Genomic DNA, 16,915 nt, shown 5'->3' with positions numbered 1-16,915 from the left:
TTGAGGTTATGTGTTGGACTGCCAACTGCCATTTATTTTAAGGTTGTGGTTGTGGTTGTATCTGGTTGTATGTGTATGTTGTATTATTTGTATTCAATTGTATTGCCTTTTGCCTTAGCTTTAACCAAAGAATATAGACGCTTAGCGTCTATCTTCTTTGCTTTAACCGTCTAAACTATACAGTAAAGTAACTTATATTGTGTTTCCCAGAGTACATACCACAAAGGGCTATGTACTCTGGTGTTTCCTTATAGAATATCGTGATTTCGCTTTTTGGGTGTAAAATTATTATTGGAATACATAAAACCAAGTGTAATGAAATGGAAGTAAAACAAGAAATTAGCGAGGAGACGTGTAAAGTAGAAATAGAGTATAATGAGTTGGATGATGATCTTTTGGATAGCTTTAAATGTGAAATTCAGAATGTATCCAATAGCCAAAGCACACAGGACCCATATGATTATTTAGACTTAAATAAATGTCCCATAAATACTGACATAGAACAACATGGAAATAAACTTAACCAAGTTGAAGAACACCAGAAAACTGAAAAAGGTTAGTAATTAGAGTTTAAGCAATAAATATAGAGGCACATGCATCTCTATTGGTTGATTAAGTCCTCCCATATTAATTTAGAAGTAATATAAATGGGAATAATTTTTTAAAGGCTAATATAATTTCAGTCGTAAATACAATTTAACAGCATATAAGAATAATTACAAATTAAGTACTTAGTTGAATGACATTCTGTTAACAAAAGAAATATGAACCCCAGAAAAAGAAATCTGAATTCCAGTCAGTTTACAGTAGGTTTGTTCCAACACAACAAAAAACCGTCACGTAACGGTTACGCTCCTGCGCACTAAACAAAATACGTTCCAACAAAAATATGATCGTTCATCTCATCGTCCTTCCGACCGTTCCAACAAAAATTATGATCACCCAGTGACGGTTTCGTGACGATAATTTCAGTAATCTGGCAAATGTATGTACTGGTTGGGATGACTTGCGCACTAGGATTTTATTCTACTTCTTTAAATTTGTTCAGAAAAAAGAAGTTAGGTTAATGATTTTATCACATGCTTATGATAGACTTATTATTTATTTATATATAATTTGTTTCTCGTTATTTATAACTTTATAAATATGACTGACGATGAAGGAATTAGTGATTTTTCTGATTATTATAGTAGTGAGGATGATTTGGAGCTATTAGCCGAACCTAGGGTGAAAAACCAGAAATATTTAGATAGATTGGTCTTTATTTTAAATTTGTGCAAACTACTGATTAATAATTAAATAAATAAAATAAAAAAATAAATTGTCACCAAATTATTTCAGTTGTCAGAAAATCGTTCCAACATCAGTTTACAAATTACCGTCATCAGACGATACAAATGATGAACATGCGCATTAAAAACGGTATAACGTTATACAAGTAGTTTCGTGACGGTTTTCGGACCGTACAAAAATTGCGTGTTGGAACAAACCTAGTATTTGTGCTAAATGTAGGTAACTTTAGTTACAGCTTTGTGTGGCTTTCAACATTTTCTTAAAGTAATGCATGATATTCAATTTACAGACAATGTACTCAAATCTTGACAAGTAAGGAATATAGAGTTCTTTCTTTCTTCATTCTTAGATAGAAGTATTCTTTCCTATTTTTGCTTTGACTAGTCTTTACAATGTTACAATTTCTATCTATATACTTCAATTTTATCATAAATTAAAATATGTAAACATTGTACTTGCTGAATATTCATTTTCCACAGAATATTTTAAAGAAAGAACATCAATATGAAAAAATTGTTGTGTTATATTTCAAGTATTTATGAAAATAAAACTGAAAAATAATAAAAATTAAACTGATAAACTTTTCTGATCCATTTCTTTTCACAATTTTAGGCAGTATCTTAATCTCAGATTTTTGTTTTTTTAATGATTCTCTTTCAACAAGCTTGATCTGATAGACATGTCTTATAGATTCATAGAGTTTTACATTTTTTTTTATTCTTAAATATCTGACGCTTTTTTATAGTGCATAAGGAATGTGGTAAGAAGAATAAGAAGATATTCTTAAACAGAGAATTGTTAAAGTATCACTTCAATATGTCCAGTTTTAAACAGTTTATAAATTGTTGACTTGTTTAATAATTTGTATTATTTTGCATAGCTTTACATATTTACTTATTTTTTATGGAAAAATTTATCAGAAATATTCTGTAATATTGAATATATTTTCTCTTTTATTTTTTATGATAATTTGTAGAGACCAGTTTATACTTCTTGGCCATTGTGTACCAAGTACATTATTTGATATCGTAAGGAGAATGCTGGTACAGTCCACAAATCCTGAAGTAGGTCATCCTGCTAATTCCAGTTTAAAAATGTTACTCATAGACGTTTCACAGCCATTGTGGCACCTCTGTGTACTTGACTGTCTTTAGACCATAATATTATTGGTTTTTTTTGTTGTTAATATGCTTATACTGAATGCATTCAAAGACAATAACAATAACATGTATTACCATACACCTATATAATACAGAAACACAGTCTTCTGTATTAATGAATGCAATAATCGAAGATTATTGCATTCAATTTCCCTTATGTCCTTAAGTCCTTCGAGATGGACCTGATATCTTAAGGAGAATGCTGGTACAGTCCACAAATCCGGAAGTAGGTCATCCTCCTAATTCCAGTTTAAAAATGTGACTCATAGACGTTTCACAGCCATTGTGGCACCTCTGTGTACTTGACTGTCTTTAGACCATAATATTATTGGTTTTTTTTTGTTGTTAATATGCTTATACTGAATGCATTCAAAGACAATAACAATAACATGTATTACCATACACCTATATAATACAGAAACACAGTCTTCTATATTAATGAATGCAATAATAGAAGATTATTGCATTCAATTTCCCTTATACTCAAATACCTATTTATATTCTAGTTGGTTTTTATTTTAGGTTATCCTGAAGAAGAAATCAAAATGGAAATTAAGGAGACAATAATTAAGGATTCAGCTTGCAAAGGAAATTATATGAGTCAACCTGCTGAACAAAAAACTAATTTCATTTTAAATAAAAATAATAAAGTTGCTACTAGACAAAGACCTAACAAATGCGAAACTTGTTTTAAGCAGTTTATTACTAAAAGTCATTTGAAAAGACATTTGAGAGTGCACATAGGACAAAAACCTTACAAGTGCGAAATTTGTTCTAAGCAGTTCAGTCAAGCAAGTACTTTGAAAACACATTTGATAGTACACACTATGAAAAAAGTTCACGCTGTGAAAAAACTTTACAAGTGTGAAATTTGTTTTAAGCAATTTACTACTACAAGGCATTTGAAAAGACATTTGAGCATGCATACGGGGGAAAAACCTTACAAGTGTGAAATTTGTTTTAAGCAGTTTAGTACAGCATATGAATTAGGAAGACATTTGAAAGTGCACACTGGGGAAAAACCTTACAAGTGTGAAATTTGTTTTAAGCAGTTTAGTACAGCATATGATTTAGGAAGACATTTGAAAGTGCACACTGGGGAAAAACCTTACAAGTGTGAAATTTGTTTTAAGCAGTTTAGCACTACAAGTCATTTAAAAAGACATTTGAGCATGCATACAGGGGAAAAACCTTACAAGTGTGAAATTTGTTTTAAACAGTTTAGTACCACAAGTAATTTAAAATCACATTTGAGCGTGCATACAGGAGAAAAACCTTACAAGTGTGAAATTTGTTTTAAACAGTTTAGTACTACAAGTAATTTAAAATCACATTTGAGCGTGCATACAGGGGAAAAACCTTACAAGTGTGAAATTTGTTTTAAGCAGTTTAGTACAGCATATGATTTAGGAAGACATTTGAAAGTGCACACTGGGGAAAAACCTTACAAGTGTGAAATTTGTTTTAAGCAGTTTAGCACTACAAGTCATTTAAAAGGACATTTGAGCATTCATACAGGGGAAAAACCTTACAAGTGTGAAATTTGTTTTAAGCAGTTTAGTAAAGCATCTGATTTAGGAAGACATTTGAAAGTGCACACTGGAGAAAAACCTTACAAGTGTGAAATTTGTTTTAAGCAGTTTAGTACAGCATATGATTTAGGAAGACATTTGAAAGTGCACACTGGGGAAAAACCTTTCAAGTGTGAAATTTGTTTTAAGCAGTTTAGTACTACAAGTCATTTAAAAAGACATTTGAGCGTGCATACAGGGGAAAAACCTTACAAGTGTGAAATTTGTTTTAAACAGTTTAGTACCACAAGTAATTTAAAATCACATTTGAGTGTGCATACAGGGGAAAAACCTTACAAGTGTGAAATTTGTTTTAAGCAGTTTAGTAAAGCATCTGATTTAGGAAGACATTTGAAAGTGCACACTGGAGAAAAACCTTACAAGTGTGAAATTTGTTTTAAGCAGTTTATTAAAGCATCTGATTTAGGAAGACATTTGAAAGTGCACACTGGTGAAAAACCTTACAAGTGTGAAATTTGTTTTAAGCAGTTTAGTACAGCATATGATTTAGGAAGACATTTGAAAGTGCACACTGGGGAAAAACCTTACAAGTGTGAAATTTGTTTTAAGCAGTTTAGTACTACAAGTTATTTGAAATTACATTTGAGACTGCATACAGGGGATAAACCTTACAAGTGTGAAATTTGTTCTAAACAGTTTAGCCAAGCAAGTACTTTGAAAACACATTCGATAGTACACACTGGAGAAAACGATTACAAGTGTGAAATTTGTTTTAAACAGTTTAACCAAGCAGGGTCTTTGAAAAGACATTTGCGATTGCACACAGGGGAAAAACCTTACAAGTGTGAAATTTGTTTTAAACAATTTAGTACTACAAGTGATTTGAAATCACATTTGAGATTGCACACTGGGGAAAAACCTTACAAGTGTGAAATTTGTTTTAAGCAGTTTAGTACTACAAGTCATTTGAAATCGCATTTGAGATTGCACACAGGGGAAAAACCTTACAAGTGTGAAATTTGTTTTAAACAGTTTAGTACCACAAGTAATTTAAAATCACATTTGAGCGTGCATACAGGGGAAAAACCTTACAAGTGTGAAATTTGTTTTAAGCAGTTTAGTAAAGCATCTGATTTAGGAAGACATTTGAAAGTGCACACTGGAGAAAAACCTTACAAGTGTGCAATTTGCTTTAAACAGTTTACTAATACAAGTCATTTGAAAGCACATTTAAGAGTGCATACATGGGAAAAACCTTGACAAACGTGAAATGTGTTTTAAGTAGTTTTCTCAGGCTGGTTCATTGAAACACATTTGGGAGTGAGCACTGAAGAAATTTCTTTTAAATACTATTGCAACCTTCTTCTTCTTCTTCTAATGGCGCTACAACCCTTTGTGAGTCTTGGCCTGCTTAACAATGTTCTTCCATTCTGCCCTGTCGGATACTTTCCTTCGCCACTGCCTGATGTTCATGGTTTTAAGATCCCTCTCTACGTCGTCTATCCATCTTTTACGGGGCCTTCCTCTTGTTCTGTTTCCTTGGGGCTTCCATCTCTGGACTACTTTTACAGCTCGATCATCTGGCATTCTTTCTAGGTGACCAAGCCAGTTTAGTCTTTGTGATTTTACAAATCTGACAATATCTGCGCTCTGCATTAGTTCATCCAGCTCGTGGTTCATTTTAATTCTCCACGAACTATCGCTGCATTGGGTTGGTCCAAATATCTTCCTTAGTATTTTGCGCTCAAATATTCTCAGTTGATTTTCATCAGTGGTTGAGAGGGTCCACGTTTCACATCCATATGTGGCCACTGGTCTAATTACTGTTTTGTAGATTCTCAGCTTAGACTCACGATTCAGTAACTTACTTTTCATTAAGTCTTTGTATGCATAAAAACACTTATTACCGCTAAGAATCCGTGCTTGTATTTCTTGACTGATGTTGTTGTCATTTATTATTGAGCCTAGGTAGGGAAAAGTGGAGGCATATTTGTAGGTATGGTTGTCTACCTTCAGATTCTCATGTTCATTCGATTTTGTGCACTCCATATATTTTGTTTTGCTTTCATTTATATATAGACCAAACGTAGCAGCTTCTCGTTTTGAGATTGCACACAGGGGAAAAACCTTACAAGTGCGAAATTTGTTCTAAACAGTTTAGCCAAGCAAGTACTTTGAAAAAACATTCGATAGTACACACTGGAGAAAAACCTTATACGTGTGAAATTTGTTTTACGCGGTTTTGTAGAGTAAGCGAATTGAAAACACATTTAAAAGAGCACACTTAAGACAACCTCTACAAATGTGAAATTTGTTTGAAGCAGTTTTCTCAAGCAGATTATCTTAAAATACATTTGAGAGTACATGCTGGGGAAAAACCTCACAAATGTGAAATTGTTTTAAACAATTTAGTAGAGCAGGTGATTTGAAAACACATTTAAAAGGGCACACTGGGGAAAACTTTATGAGTGTGAAATTTGTTTTAAACAGTTTACTAATACAAGTCATTTGAGAGTGCATACATGGGAAAAACCTTGACAAACGTGAAATGTGTTTTAAGTAGTTTTCTCTCGGTGGTTCATTGAAACACATTTGGAAGTGAGCACTGAAGAAATTTCTTTTAAATACTATGACGCAACCTATGTGACTTTAAATTCTTTTTTCTCATTTCTTAATTCTTGCAATTCCCAATTTACTTCATCCATACCTTTTTAATTTCTGGCCATTGCTGGTAAACTGTCTAAATTTGCGTTCTAGGCGTCTTTTTACTTCTTCGAAAAAATTTAAATTTGATTTTATCTCCATTTTCGTTCTCTTACTACCGTTATCAGCGGTTGCGCCACTTTTTTATTTTATTTGATGGCTCTTAATTTTAAGCCCGTCTGTAACGAGTCCGTTACTTAAATAATCGTTTACCTTTTTTTTGTGACTGGAATCTTTTAATTTAATTCTAAATTAAATTCATATTGAAATATTCTTAAACTAAATATTTAAATAACTCCCAGTAAATCTTATTTTCTAAGGTTGGCATTAAACCGCGCCACCAGTGGTAAGATTCTGAAAGTACATCCACTCGACGACGTGTAGAACCTTATCAGGGCACTTGTCAACTGGATGTGATCGAAGAAGGATCGTTTCGATCAGAGTAGTAGCGGCTGGGAAGTTCCATTTTTTCCCGAACTGAGTTTAAGTTTATTTTATTGTCAAGAGCTGTTTGTTTTAGAAGAAACCATTTGAGTTATTTTGTTGTTTGTACGAGGATACTTTCAGTTGGATCACCCTAGCCGGTAAGATAAAATTACAAATAAATTATAAGGAAAAATCCTTCATATCGTCCGCCATTGTTAGTAAAATTCAGATCTATTTTTAATTTCTTCTTTGATAGGTATTTCATATATTTTATACATGTCATATTTCACCTTATTTCATTAAGGAAAATGTTTTATACCTAAATAAATTATAAGTATTAGATTCTATTTCTATCTCAGATTTTTATTTCCTTTTCAAGAGTGAAAGCAAACAATTATTTATTTCAATTTCATACATACAATTTCATTTTCAAAAACATTGTCACACCATTCGAAGGTCACTATTTACCGAAAACCATTAAGGTTTTTATTTGAATTTAAGGTCACTTGTTGACATTTCTTGTATCGCCTTTCAAGGTTAATAAACCTTGTGTTTTTCCTTACCTTTTGTACGTACAAAGAACATGAAGTAACACAATTGTTGTTTTTAGCCTACTCCCAGAATCCAGTTGCAAGTCAGGGGAAGAAATCTTTTTTAGTTTTTTGGGGTTATACTTACTTAGGACAAGGGGAAGAAGTTTCAAGTTCATTTATTGGAAATTTAAGAAGAACTTTAAGTTGAATTATTTGTCTAATAGTACCTGATCCAGGGAATCCAGGTTTGGTGTACCTTTTACCACCTGAGTCTAGTTCTCCACCGGATCATCTTCAAGGGAAACCTACGGAAACCGGCAGGAAGAACTTACTTTTATTTTTGGTTCTCACTCAATTATTTTAAATAACTTTTGCTACGTCCTCTTCTAGGTTTTAACTTTTGGTTCCATTTTTAATTTAAATATATATTCTTAATAATAAATACCTTAAATTTTCTTAAAACATTAATTATTGTAACTTAATTTAATTATTTATTGTCTACCAAGGGATGAGGTTATAACTCTCCCTTGAATTTCTCTTTGTTAGGTTATCGTGTGCACACATATCCGGAGAATTTTCACTTAAAAACCTAAACAATTCTTGAACGAAAACTAAACTATTAGTGAGTAGTATATAATTATATTTATTATTTATACATTATTATTGGATATAACTTTTGTCACGATTTGAAATTAAGGGGTATATCAGGGGTAAATTGTTTTATAATTATATTCAGGGATTTTACTGTAAATATAGCTATAGTTAACTGTACATAAGAGGTGGTGGTTTAGTATATAAGCATTTAAAATAGTCTGTACCTAAGTTGGTAATTATTAAAGTTGTGGTTAAAATTTAATATTTCAATTAGTACCTATCTTTCATATTTCAGCAATACAAGATATCTCGGAAGAAAACATCTAACTTCCTGGCGCCCAAGCATTCATTCTTCTTCTTCAAGTGCCATCTTCGTTCCGAAGGTTGGCGTACATCAGGGCTATACGTATTTTCGAAACTGCTGACCGAAACAATTCGTTGCTGCTACAGCTATACCATTCCCGTAGATTCTTTAGCCAGGAGTTTCGTCTTCTTCCTATGGACCTTTTTCCTGCTATTTTCCCTTGCATAATTATTCGAAGCAGTTCATATCTTTCGCCTCTTGTAATGTGTCCCAAGTATTGCAGTTTTCGTTTTTTGATCGTAAATATGACTTCCTTTTCTTTATTCATTCTTCTCAAGACCTCGACATTTGTGACTCTCTCGGTCCATGATATTCTCAGGATTCTGCGATACATCCACAGTTCAAATGCCTCTAATTTTTTGGTATCAATCTTTTTCAACGTCCATGACTCCATTCCGTAGAACAGCACAGAAAGTACGTAACATCTCATCAGGCGAAGTTTCATTTCAAGGCTCAAATCTCTTCCGCAGAACACTCTCTTCATTTTAGTGAATATGGATCTGGCTTTTTCTATTCTTATTTTGATTTCTGCTGAGCTATCGTTGTCTTCATTTATAAAAGTGCCTAAATATTTGTATTTGCTAACTCGATCGATAATTTCATTGTGTAAATATAAATTTTGAACATTTTGTGTTGATTTCGATATTACCATAAATTTAGTTTTCTTTATGTTCAAAGATAGTCCATATTCTTCGCTGCAGTCTGCTATCTTATTCACCAATGTCTGTAGCTCTTCAAGTGTTTCTGCGATCAGAACGGTGTAGTCGGCAAATCTCAGATTGTTTAATCTAACACCATTTATTTTAATACCTACGGATTGCTCAGAGAGTGTTCTATTCATTACGTCTTCGGAATAGAGATTAAACAGGGTTGGTGACAGTATACACCCTTGTCTCACACCTCGCTTTATTTCAATTTCTTCAGTGGTATTATTCTCTACTCTCACTACTGCTTTCTGATTGTAGTACATATTTGCTATTAGTCGGATGTCTCGTTTATCTAAATTCTCTTCTGTCAGGAGTCTGATTAGGTGATCATGCCGCACTTTATCAAAGGCCTTGTTTTAATCTATGAAACACATGAATACATCTTGATTTATGTCAAGACATCTTTGAGACATAACGTTCAGTGCAAACAACGCCTCTCTTGTTCCAAGTCCATTTCGGAATCCAAACTGGGTATTATTGATGTCCATTTCCAGTTTTCTGTGTACTCTAGAGTGTATAATTTTCAGAAATATTTTCCGTACATGGCTCATCAGACTGATTGTACGGTAATCACTGCATTGTTTGGCATTTATCTTTTTTGGTATAGTAACAAAGGTGGATAAAAGCCATTCTTGTGGTATTTTTCCTGATGTATAAATGCTATTGAAAAGTTTAACTAAAATGTGAATCGAGTCTTTTTCTATTAGTTTAAGGATTTCCGTTGGTATTTCATCTGGACCTGGGGCTTTACCATTTTTCATTCTTTTTAGTGCGTACATTACTTCTTCTTCCGTTATTTCTGGACCTTCGTCTCCTTGTATGTTACTTAGCTCAGATTGTTGTCTATCATCTGCAAAGAGTTCTTCAATATAGTTTTTCCATGTCTTCAACTGTTCTTCTAGTTCTGTTATTATGTTTCCGTTGACATTATACAGGGTATTTGGCTGCTTACGTTTTTGTGTACCTGCAAGTTCTTTCACTTTTTTATGTACATTAAAAATATCATGTTTTGCCTGCAATTGCTCTATTTCTTCACATTTTCTTTTATAAAAATCTTCTTTTGCTATTAAAGCATTCATTAGAGCAACTTTTATCTTTCATCTGTTTATTTCTTGGTGGTTTTCTTGTCATTAGTTCTTATATCTTACGGTCTCTGTAGGGCATGCAAATTGGCCGAATCCTTCTTTGAGTGTCAAGTGGTCATCCTCCTGCATAGTCGCTAGCCAACACTTAATTCTGCTATATTTTAAAATTCATATTTACCCTTTATTTATTTCTTTTACATAATTTATTTCTATCTAATCCCTTCCATCTTCCGTTATTCCACATATTAGTTTGTTGGTGTATCAAGGTACATTTTAGAGTTCACCCTTTTGATACACTGGATAGTCACCCAGACTCCTTAGCACATTTTTGTTACACGTCAATAAGCATTCTTCAAGAAGTCAAATGTAGGATAGAACTGGCTAGAAACGCATTTCTAAAAATGAGAAAGTTTTTTGAGACCTGAGATTTGATCTAATTGTCGTCATTGCCAACTGACATTAGAGACAGCGCCTAAAGAAGAAATTTGGATGTAGGTATAGTATTAAATAAATCAGAATTTACTTTTCTGAGTGTTTGTAGTAGATGAACTTCGGAACTTTTAATCTCAGAAGCACAGTGAGTATCTAACATTTGTTCAAAAACTTATGTTATGTTTTACATTAGCTGGGAAGCTATTTTTGTAATGTGTAATATAATTGTATGATGTCAAATAATGATAAATTAATATATAAACTGTTGTAAATTGGTTTATTTGAAAATAAATAATGGTTTTTCGAATTTTAATTATACAGTGAATAATCATAATAATGTTACAGTTTAGGATATTAGTCCAGAAAGGAGTATTTGCTTTTCAGAATTGATATTTTTTAAATTAACTAAAAGAACAGGAAAATGGATGTTTTGATAAAAACAACATTCTGACATTTATTTACAAAACATGTTTATAACACAGCAGTGATTCGAAAAATTTTGACGTTTGTGACTTTTTGGACAAAGGATGAGAAAAGGTAAACGCAAAGCAAAACCGAGAGAATATTGGTAATATTTGCGTTTATTATGGTGTCTAAAAAGCTGGTAGCAAACCATTAAAATCTCTGGTAACAGAAGGAGGAATGTGACTCATAATTCGAACCTGCACTGAGGCAGCGTGGTAAGGAACGCCTCACAGCCCCTTACACGAAAAATACACTCCAATCATGGCCCTGAAATCGGTAGCATTCAGGATCAAGCCAGGAGAGCAGAGGGTACTAAGAATCTGCGGAATCTAAACCACTACTCAAATAAAACAACAACGCTTATATAACTGTGGCTTGCTATCAAAGCAATCCAGACTTTTAGAACTGGAAAAAATTTAAAATATAAAAGGGACGTCATAGGAATCAGCGAAATAAGACGGAAAGATGAAGAGTTATTAGAATTGGCGTTAAGAAACACATTCTACTACCGAGGTACATCAACGGGCAGAACAGGCGGTATTGAATTCCTAATCAACAAGAAATGACAATGAAGAATGGTAGAAATAACTAGTATCTCGGATAGAGTAGCTAGTTTAACCGTAGTCCTATCAAAGAGATACAATTTAAAAATATATACGTCCCAAAAATTACTCGAAGAAATAGAGGAACTCTACAGTAACATAACTGTTGGGAATTTGTCTTTATTGTACAGCCAGCAATTGATGGATTTGTAGTAAACTGTTTTTATTTGCAAAAAAACAACTCAAATTCCTACAATATAAAAAATTAACAATATAAAAAACTAATTAATTCCTATTGCTGTCAGCTAAATTATTTAAATTTTTTCCCTAATTTGTGACTTTGTTTTCTGAAGTTTTAATATGACAATCTATAGAACAGTAGCAACGGGAAATTTTGGGTAACATGATAAAACTAAAAAAATTAACTAAAATACATTTTGTTTAAATAAATATTCTATACAAATAATAAATATTCGTAACACTCTCACCCGGTACAGTTCTATGTGGAAGAGAAACTGTACTACTTATTTTTCATCATCTTTTTGGTCTCCATTTATTGGTATTACTGCTAATTTTATTATAGGACGTTCGTATATTCCATTTTTTGTTTGAACTATTGCTCGTCGCACTTGCCATCAGGTGATTTTTCAACTTCAATTACCTTACCCTTTGGCCAATTGTATCTTGGTAAATATTTATCACGTATAATTAAAATATCGCCCCGTTAAATTGGTACAACTTGTTTACCTATGCCATTTTGCCCTAAGTAGTAGTTCAGGTATATATTCAGAAATAAAGCGTCGCCAACATTTATTTGCAAATTGTTCTCTGTATAAATAAATAAATTTAAATACTTTAACATCTTCGTTTAAAAACCCAATCGGTTTATCTCCTTTGAAGATCCTATTAAAAATAATTTGGGGTTAGAGCTATGAGACAACTATAAAGTAAATGGTCAATAGGGTCCCTGGTTGGTAATGAACCATATAACGAAATTTTAACCGCTTTCACTAGGTGCTCCCAGACCCCACCTATATGTGGAAAAGGGGTGCTTGAAGTGAAATTTTAACTCTGGGCTAATCAGTGAATTGGCTATTAATTTACTGTCAACCTTTTGCAGTTCTCTCAATACTCGTTCAACTGCAATGAAATTCGTACCTCGATCACAATAAATATGCCTTGGTCGTCCTCTTCTGTTAATAAAATTTGTCAAGCATAGCATAAAACTGTTCACATCTAGTTTGTAAGCTACTTCGAGATGGACTGCTCTAGTCCTGAGACACGTAAATAAAGCTCCACATCTTTTCTCCGTCCGTCTTCCAACAGTTACATTTATTGGACCAAAATAATCCATACCAGTGTGTGTAAACGGAGCAGTAAATGTTGCAAGTCTACGTACATGGTGGTAGAGGTGACATTTCTGGTGGTTTTGGCTAAGCAAATTTGATCTTGCAATTTTGACAATTATTGGTCCTAATCTTATTAACTAGTTGTCTAAGTTTTGGTATAAAAAATTTTTGTCTCATCTCATTTACTACAATTTCATGATTTCTTGGGTGATATCTTTTGTGATAGTCTTCAACAACTAGTAAAGTTAAACGACTTTCTCTCGGTAAAATTATTGGCCTTTTTGTTTCTGAAATAACATGTCTAGCTTCATCTAATCTTCCTCTTATACGAAGTAAACCATCTTCATCCAGATAGGGCGATAATTTAAATAAACTACTTGATTTATTAACTGTTTTCTGTAAACTACCAGAATTATTAGTTTTGAATTGTTTTATTTCATTTTTGAAATATTCACATTGAGTTTGCTTTATTAAAATATTCTCAGCATCTAAAAGTTCTTCCGAAGTTAATATTCCTTTAGGCTCTTCAGATTTCATCAATTTTGCATATCAATTCTTAAAAACCGAAACATATATGCAGTTGCTCTTAAAATTCTATTAAATTGACTGAATCTTTCAAAATCTATTAAAAGTTGACTATTAGATTTTACTTCATGAGTGGTAAAGCAGCTTTCATCAGCTTTTTCCTTTTTACGGAAACTTAAAACATCTTTGTTTACTTTATTACATTTCAAATTGAAAATAAAATTATCTCCCTTTAAATCCCACCACATTCCTAAAACCTTTTCCATGCTCTTATTGTTTCCTAGGTCTAGGTTGACTTCCTCGTTATTTCCGTGGGTGGTGATCATGATTTTCATTAATTTTTGAGAGTTTGATCTCCAGTTTCTTATTTCAAAAGGTCCGCTGGCGTGAATTAAGGCAATTTCTTTTGCTAATTGGATGGCTCCATCCTCAGTTTCTGTTGATTCTAAGAGATCATCGACATAAGATTCTTTACTATGGAATCAACAGCGCTAGGATATTCTACGCTAAGTTTCTTCGCATTAGTGTTTTAAACAAACTGCATAACTGGGTGAGCAGGTAGCCCCAAAGGTCATCATATCATGACATAAATTTCCAAAGGATTATCAGAGCTACCATTGCGCCACGAGAATCGTTGTGCATATTGACCTTCTATTATACCTACCGGAACAAAACATTTCCTTGACGTCTCCAGAAAAGCCAATCTTTCTTTCACGAAATCGTGGGAGGACGCCTAATCGAGAAGCAAGTTGGCCATCTCTTTTTAATAACATAGAATTTAAGGATATTCCCTGTACGGTTGCTGCTACATCCCAAACTAATCTGAATTTGTCAGGTTTGTTAGGATTAAATGCCGGAAATATGGGAAGATACCATGTTTTTTCTTGATGCTCTAAGAGTTCTTGTTCTGACACTTTTCTAATATATTGCTTTTCTAGAATATCTTGAATTTGTTGATTAATTTTGGTACCTAGTTCTGCATTTTCTTGTATACGAATAGCCCTATCTAATTCTTTGGAAACAAACGGTTTAATATTTTGAAGGCTTTCAACTGAAAAAAAATCTTTTACAGTATTAAAGAGTTCTTGGTTAGTAATGCTTTCAGAACTACATTCGCAAATGTGGTAAGAGTAGTTTAATTCCACATCGTTATTTGAAAACATTGCAAAAATAGTCCAACCTACCCTGGACTTTGCAGCTATCGGTTGAAGTTCTAGACCTTCTTTCACTCGAAGTGGTAACGCCAAGTCCCAGTTATCTAAACCTACCAAGATCTGAGGAACAGCGTTCTTATATGATTTGAAAGGCAAGTTTTTTAGATAGGGAAAGCTTTCTTTAATTGTCTTTGCATCGAGAGTTTGTTTTGGAAGGCCTAATTTTCTTACCGTTCTGGCTGGTCGGTGGTCAAATTCTTTGGCCCCATTATAATCACCAGCAATAGAAAAGAATACTTTTTCTGACGCATCTTCTAAGCGTTGTTGGTTTCCAGTCCATTTTAAGCAAACTTGTTCTGGGTTTCCCATTATATTTAGCTTTCTAGCAATACTTTCTTCTAACAAAGTAACGGAAGACCCTTCATCTAGAAAGGCAAATGTATTGAGATAATGAATACCTCTGAAATTCTGGACAACCTGCAATCTTTTTACAATCGCTCTGATTACACAGTTTACAATTATGTGTTTCACTGGAGGTATTTGGTTCATGTATATTAGCATGCGTATTATTATTAAATTGCCTTTTTTTATTACTTTGGTCATTAAGGGCTAGTGTAAGTAGAACAGAACAAACATTTGTTGCTAGATTATACAACCAATCTGTTTAATATAATATATAGCTGGGTAACAGTGTAGCAGGGGGCTACGTTACATACACATGACATGGCTTACTTCAGGCAGTCAACAATCAACCTACATGACAGATTGACATGTTTTTGATATTGATAAGATTGTAAAAAAATATAAGTTTAATTAGTACAATATTGTTTAACTTATAAACCCATAAAATATAAAACATGGCGCAGTCAAACAGTTAGCTGGGTACAGTCGAAAAACTAAATTTTACCATAAAAAAAAAACTTTAAGAACATAGTGAGGCACGAGGTAACATAACCTAAAATGGCAAATTCCTAGACTAAGATTCAATAAAGTTGGTGCAGACATTTTAGAGTATGGTTCAAAGGCATATTTAGTAGGTAATTGTAGATTATTTTTCGCATTGGTTGGACATTTCAGTATTAAAAGATAAAACCTCCAGTTCAGTAATCAACTCATTTTAAGATACCTTTAGTAGATTTGGATATCCAGAAATTTTAATTGCAGATAATCTACCATTTACCTCAGCGAAATGTAAAAATTATTATAGAGAAAAAGACATTACAATTATGACATGCACCCCACATTACCACCAGAGTAATGGACTTGCAGAAAAAGCAGTCAATATAAGCAAGCAAATTTAAAACAAAAGCCATGAGGGAAATAATGATTTTAGAGATCTTGTAATGGAATATAATAATACCTGCATAATAAATCTCGATGCATCTCCAGCTCAAATTTTACAGAGCAGGATCCTGAGAGGACAATTACCAACTACAGCTAATAAATTAGAACCTACAATCCAGAAACAAGTATATGAGAATTTGTGCAGAGAAAAAGATAAATTACAATTACATTATGATAAGACATCACGAAGAAAACCAGTAGAGTTTAGAAAGGGAGATAGTGTAGTAATAAGAAGTTCAAAAGATAATTATTGGCATAAAGCAATTGTATTAGAAAAGGCAAATGAACCTAGATCATATTGGGTGAGAAAAGAAGGTAACAATAGAATTATTAGACGGAACTCACACCAAATGAAACACTCATTTACCAGAACACTTGAAAAAGAATTCATTTTAGAACCCGAGTTGTACCCTGATATTCAGTCACAGAGTGTTCATAAAGATACTGTTAGCAGCCACGTAAATGATAGTGTTAATAAAATAATTGGGTGTCCAAGCCCAAATGTAAAATCAGTACCTATGTTGAGTCATAATGTCAACCCAAATATTGAGACGACTTCTAACAGTTATAAGACCAGAGTTGGTCGTAATATAAAAACCCCTTATAGATATCGATCTTAGGGGGAAGGTGTTTAATATAATATATAGCTGTGTAGCAGGGGGCTACGTTACATACACATGACATGGCTTACTTCAGGCAGTCAACAA

The 16,915-nt window shown here is 33.0% G+C and overlaps 1 protein-coding gene across 3 annotated transcripts; it reads left to right on the top strand.

Annotated features, from left to right (window-relative positions):
- The first annotated feature begins 92 nt into the window (after positions 1-92).
- On the top strand, positions 93-11,057 carry LOC140443545 (uncharacterized). 3 transcript variants are annotated; one of them, XR_011951233.1, is made up of 4 exons: positions 93-555; positions 2,976-7,272; positions 7,725-8,469; positions 10,719-11,057. XR_011951233.1 is itself a non-coding variant. In XM_072534857.1 (2 exons), the coding sequence occupies exons 1-2, from the start codon at positions 321-323 to the stop codon at positions 5,243-5,245; spliced, it is 2,505 nt and encodes an 834-aa protein (XP_072390958.1). In that variant the 5' UTR covers positions 93-320; the 3' UTR covers positions 5,246-8,586. The 3 variants fall into 3 exon arrangements, 1 of the variants encoding a protein (XP_072390958.1); XR_011951232.1 differs by having other exon boundaries at positions 2,976-8,469; XM_072534857.1 differs by lacking the exon at positions 10,719-11,057 and having other exon boundaries at positions 2,976-8,586.
- Positions 11,058-16,915: the final 5,858 nt, after the last annotated feature.

The sequence above is a fragment of the Diabrotica undecimpunctata genome, chromosome 6 (genome assembly GCF_040954645.1).
Source record: "Diabrotica undecimpunctata isolate CICGRU chromosome 6, icDiaUnde3, whole genome shotgun sequence".
Classification (NCBI taxonomy): domain Eukaryota; kingdom Metazoa; phylum Arthropoda; class Insecta; order Coleoptera; family Chrysomelidae; genus Diabrotica; species Diabrotica undecimpunctata.
This window is presented reverse-complemented; position numbering and strand designations above follow the sequence as displayed.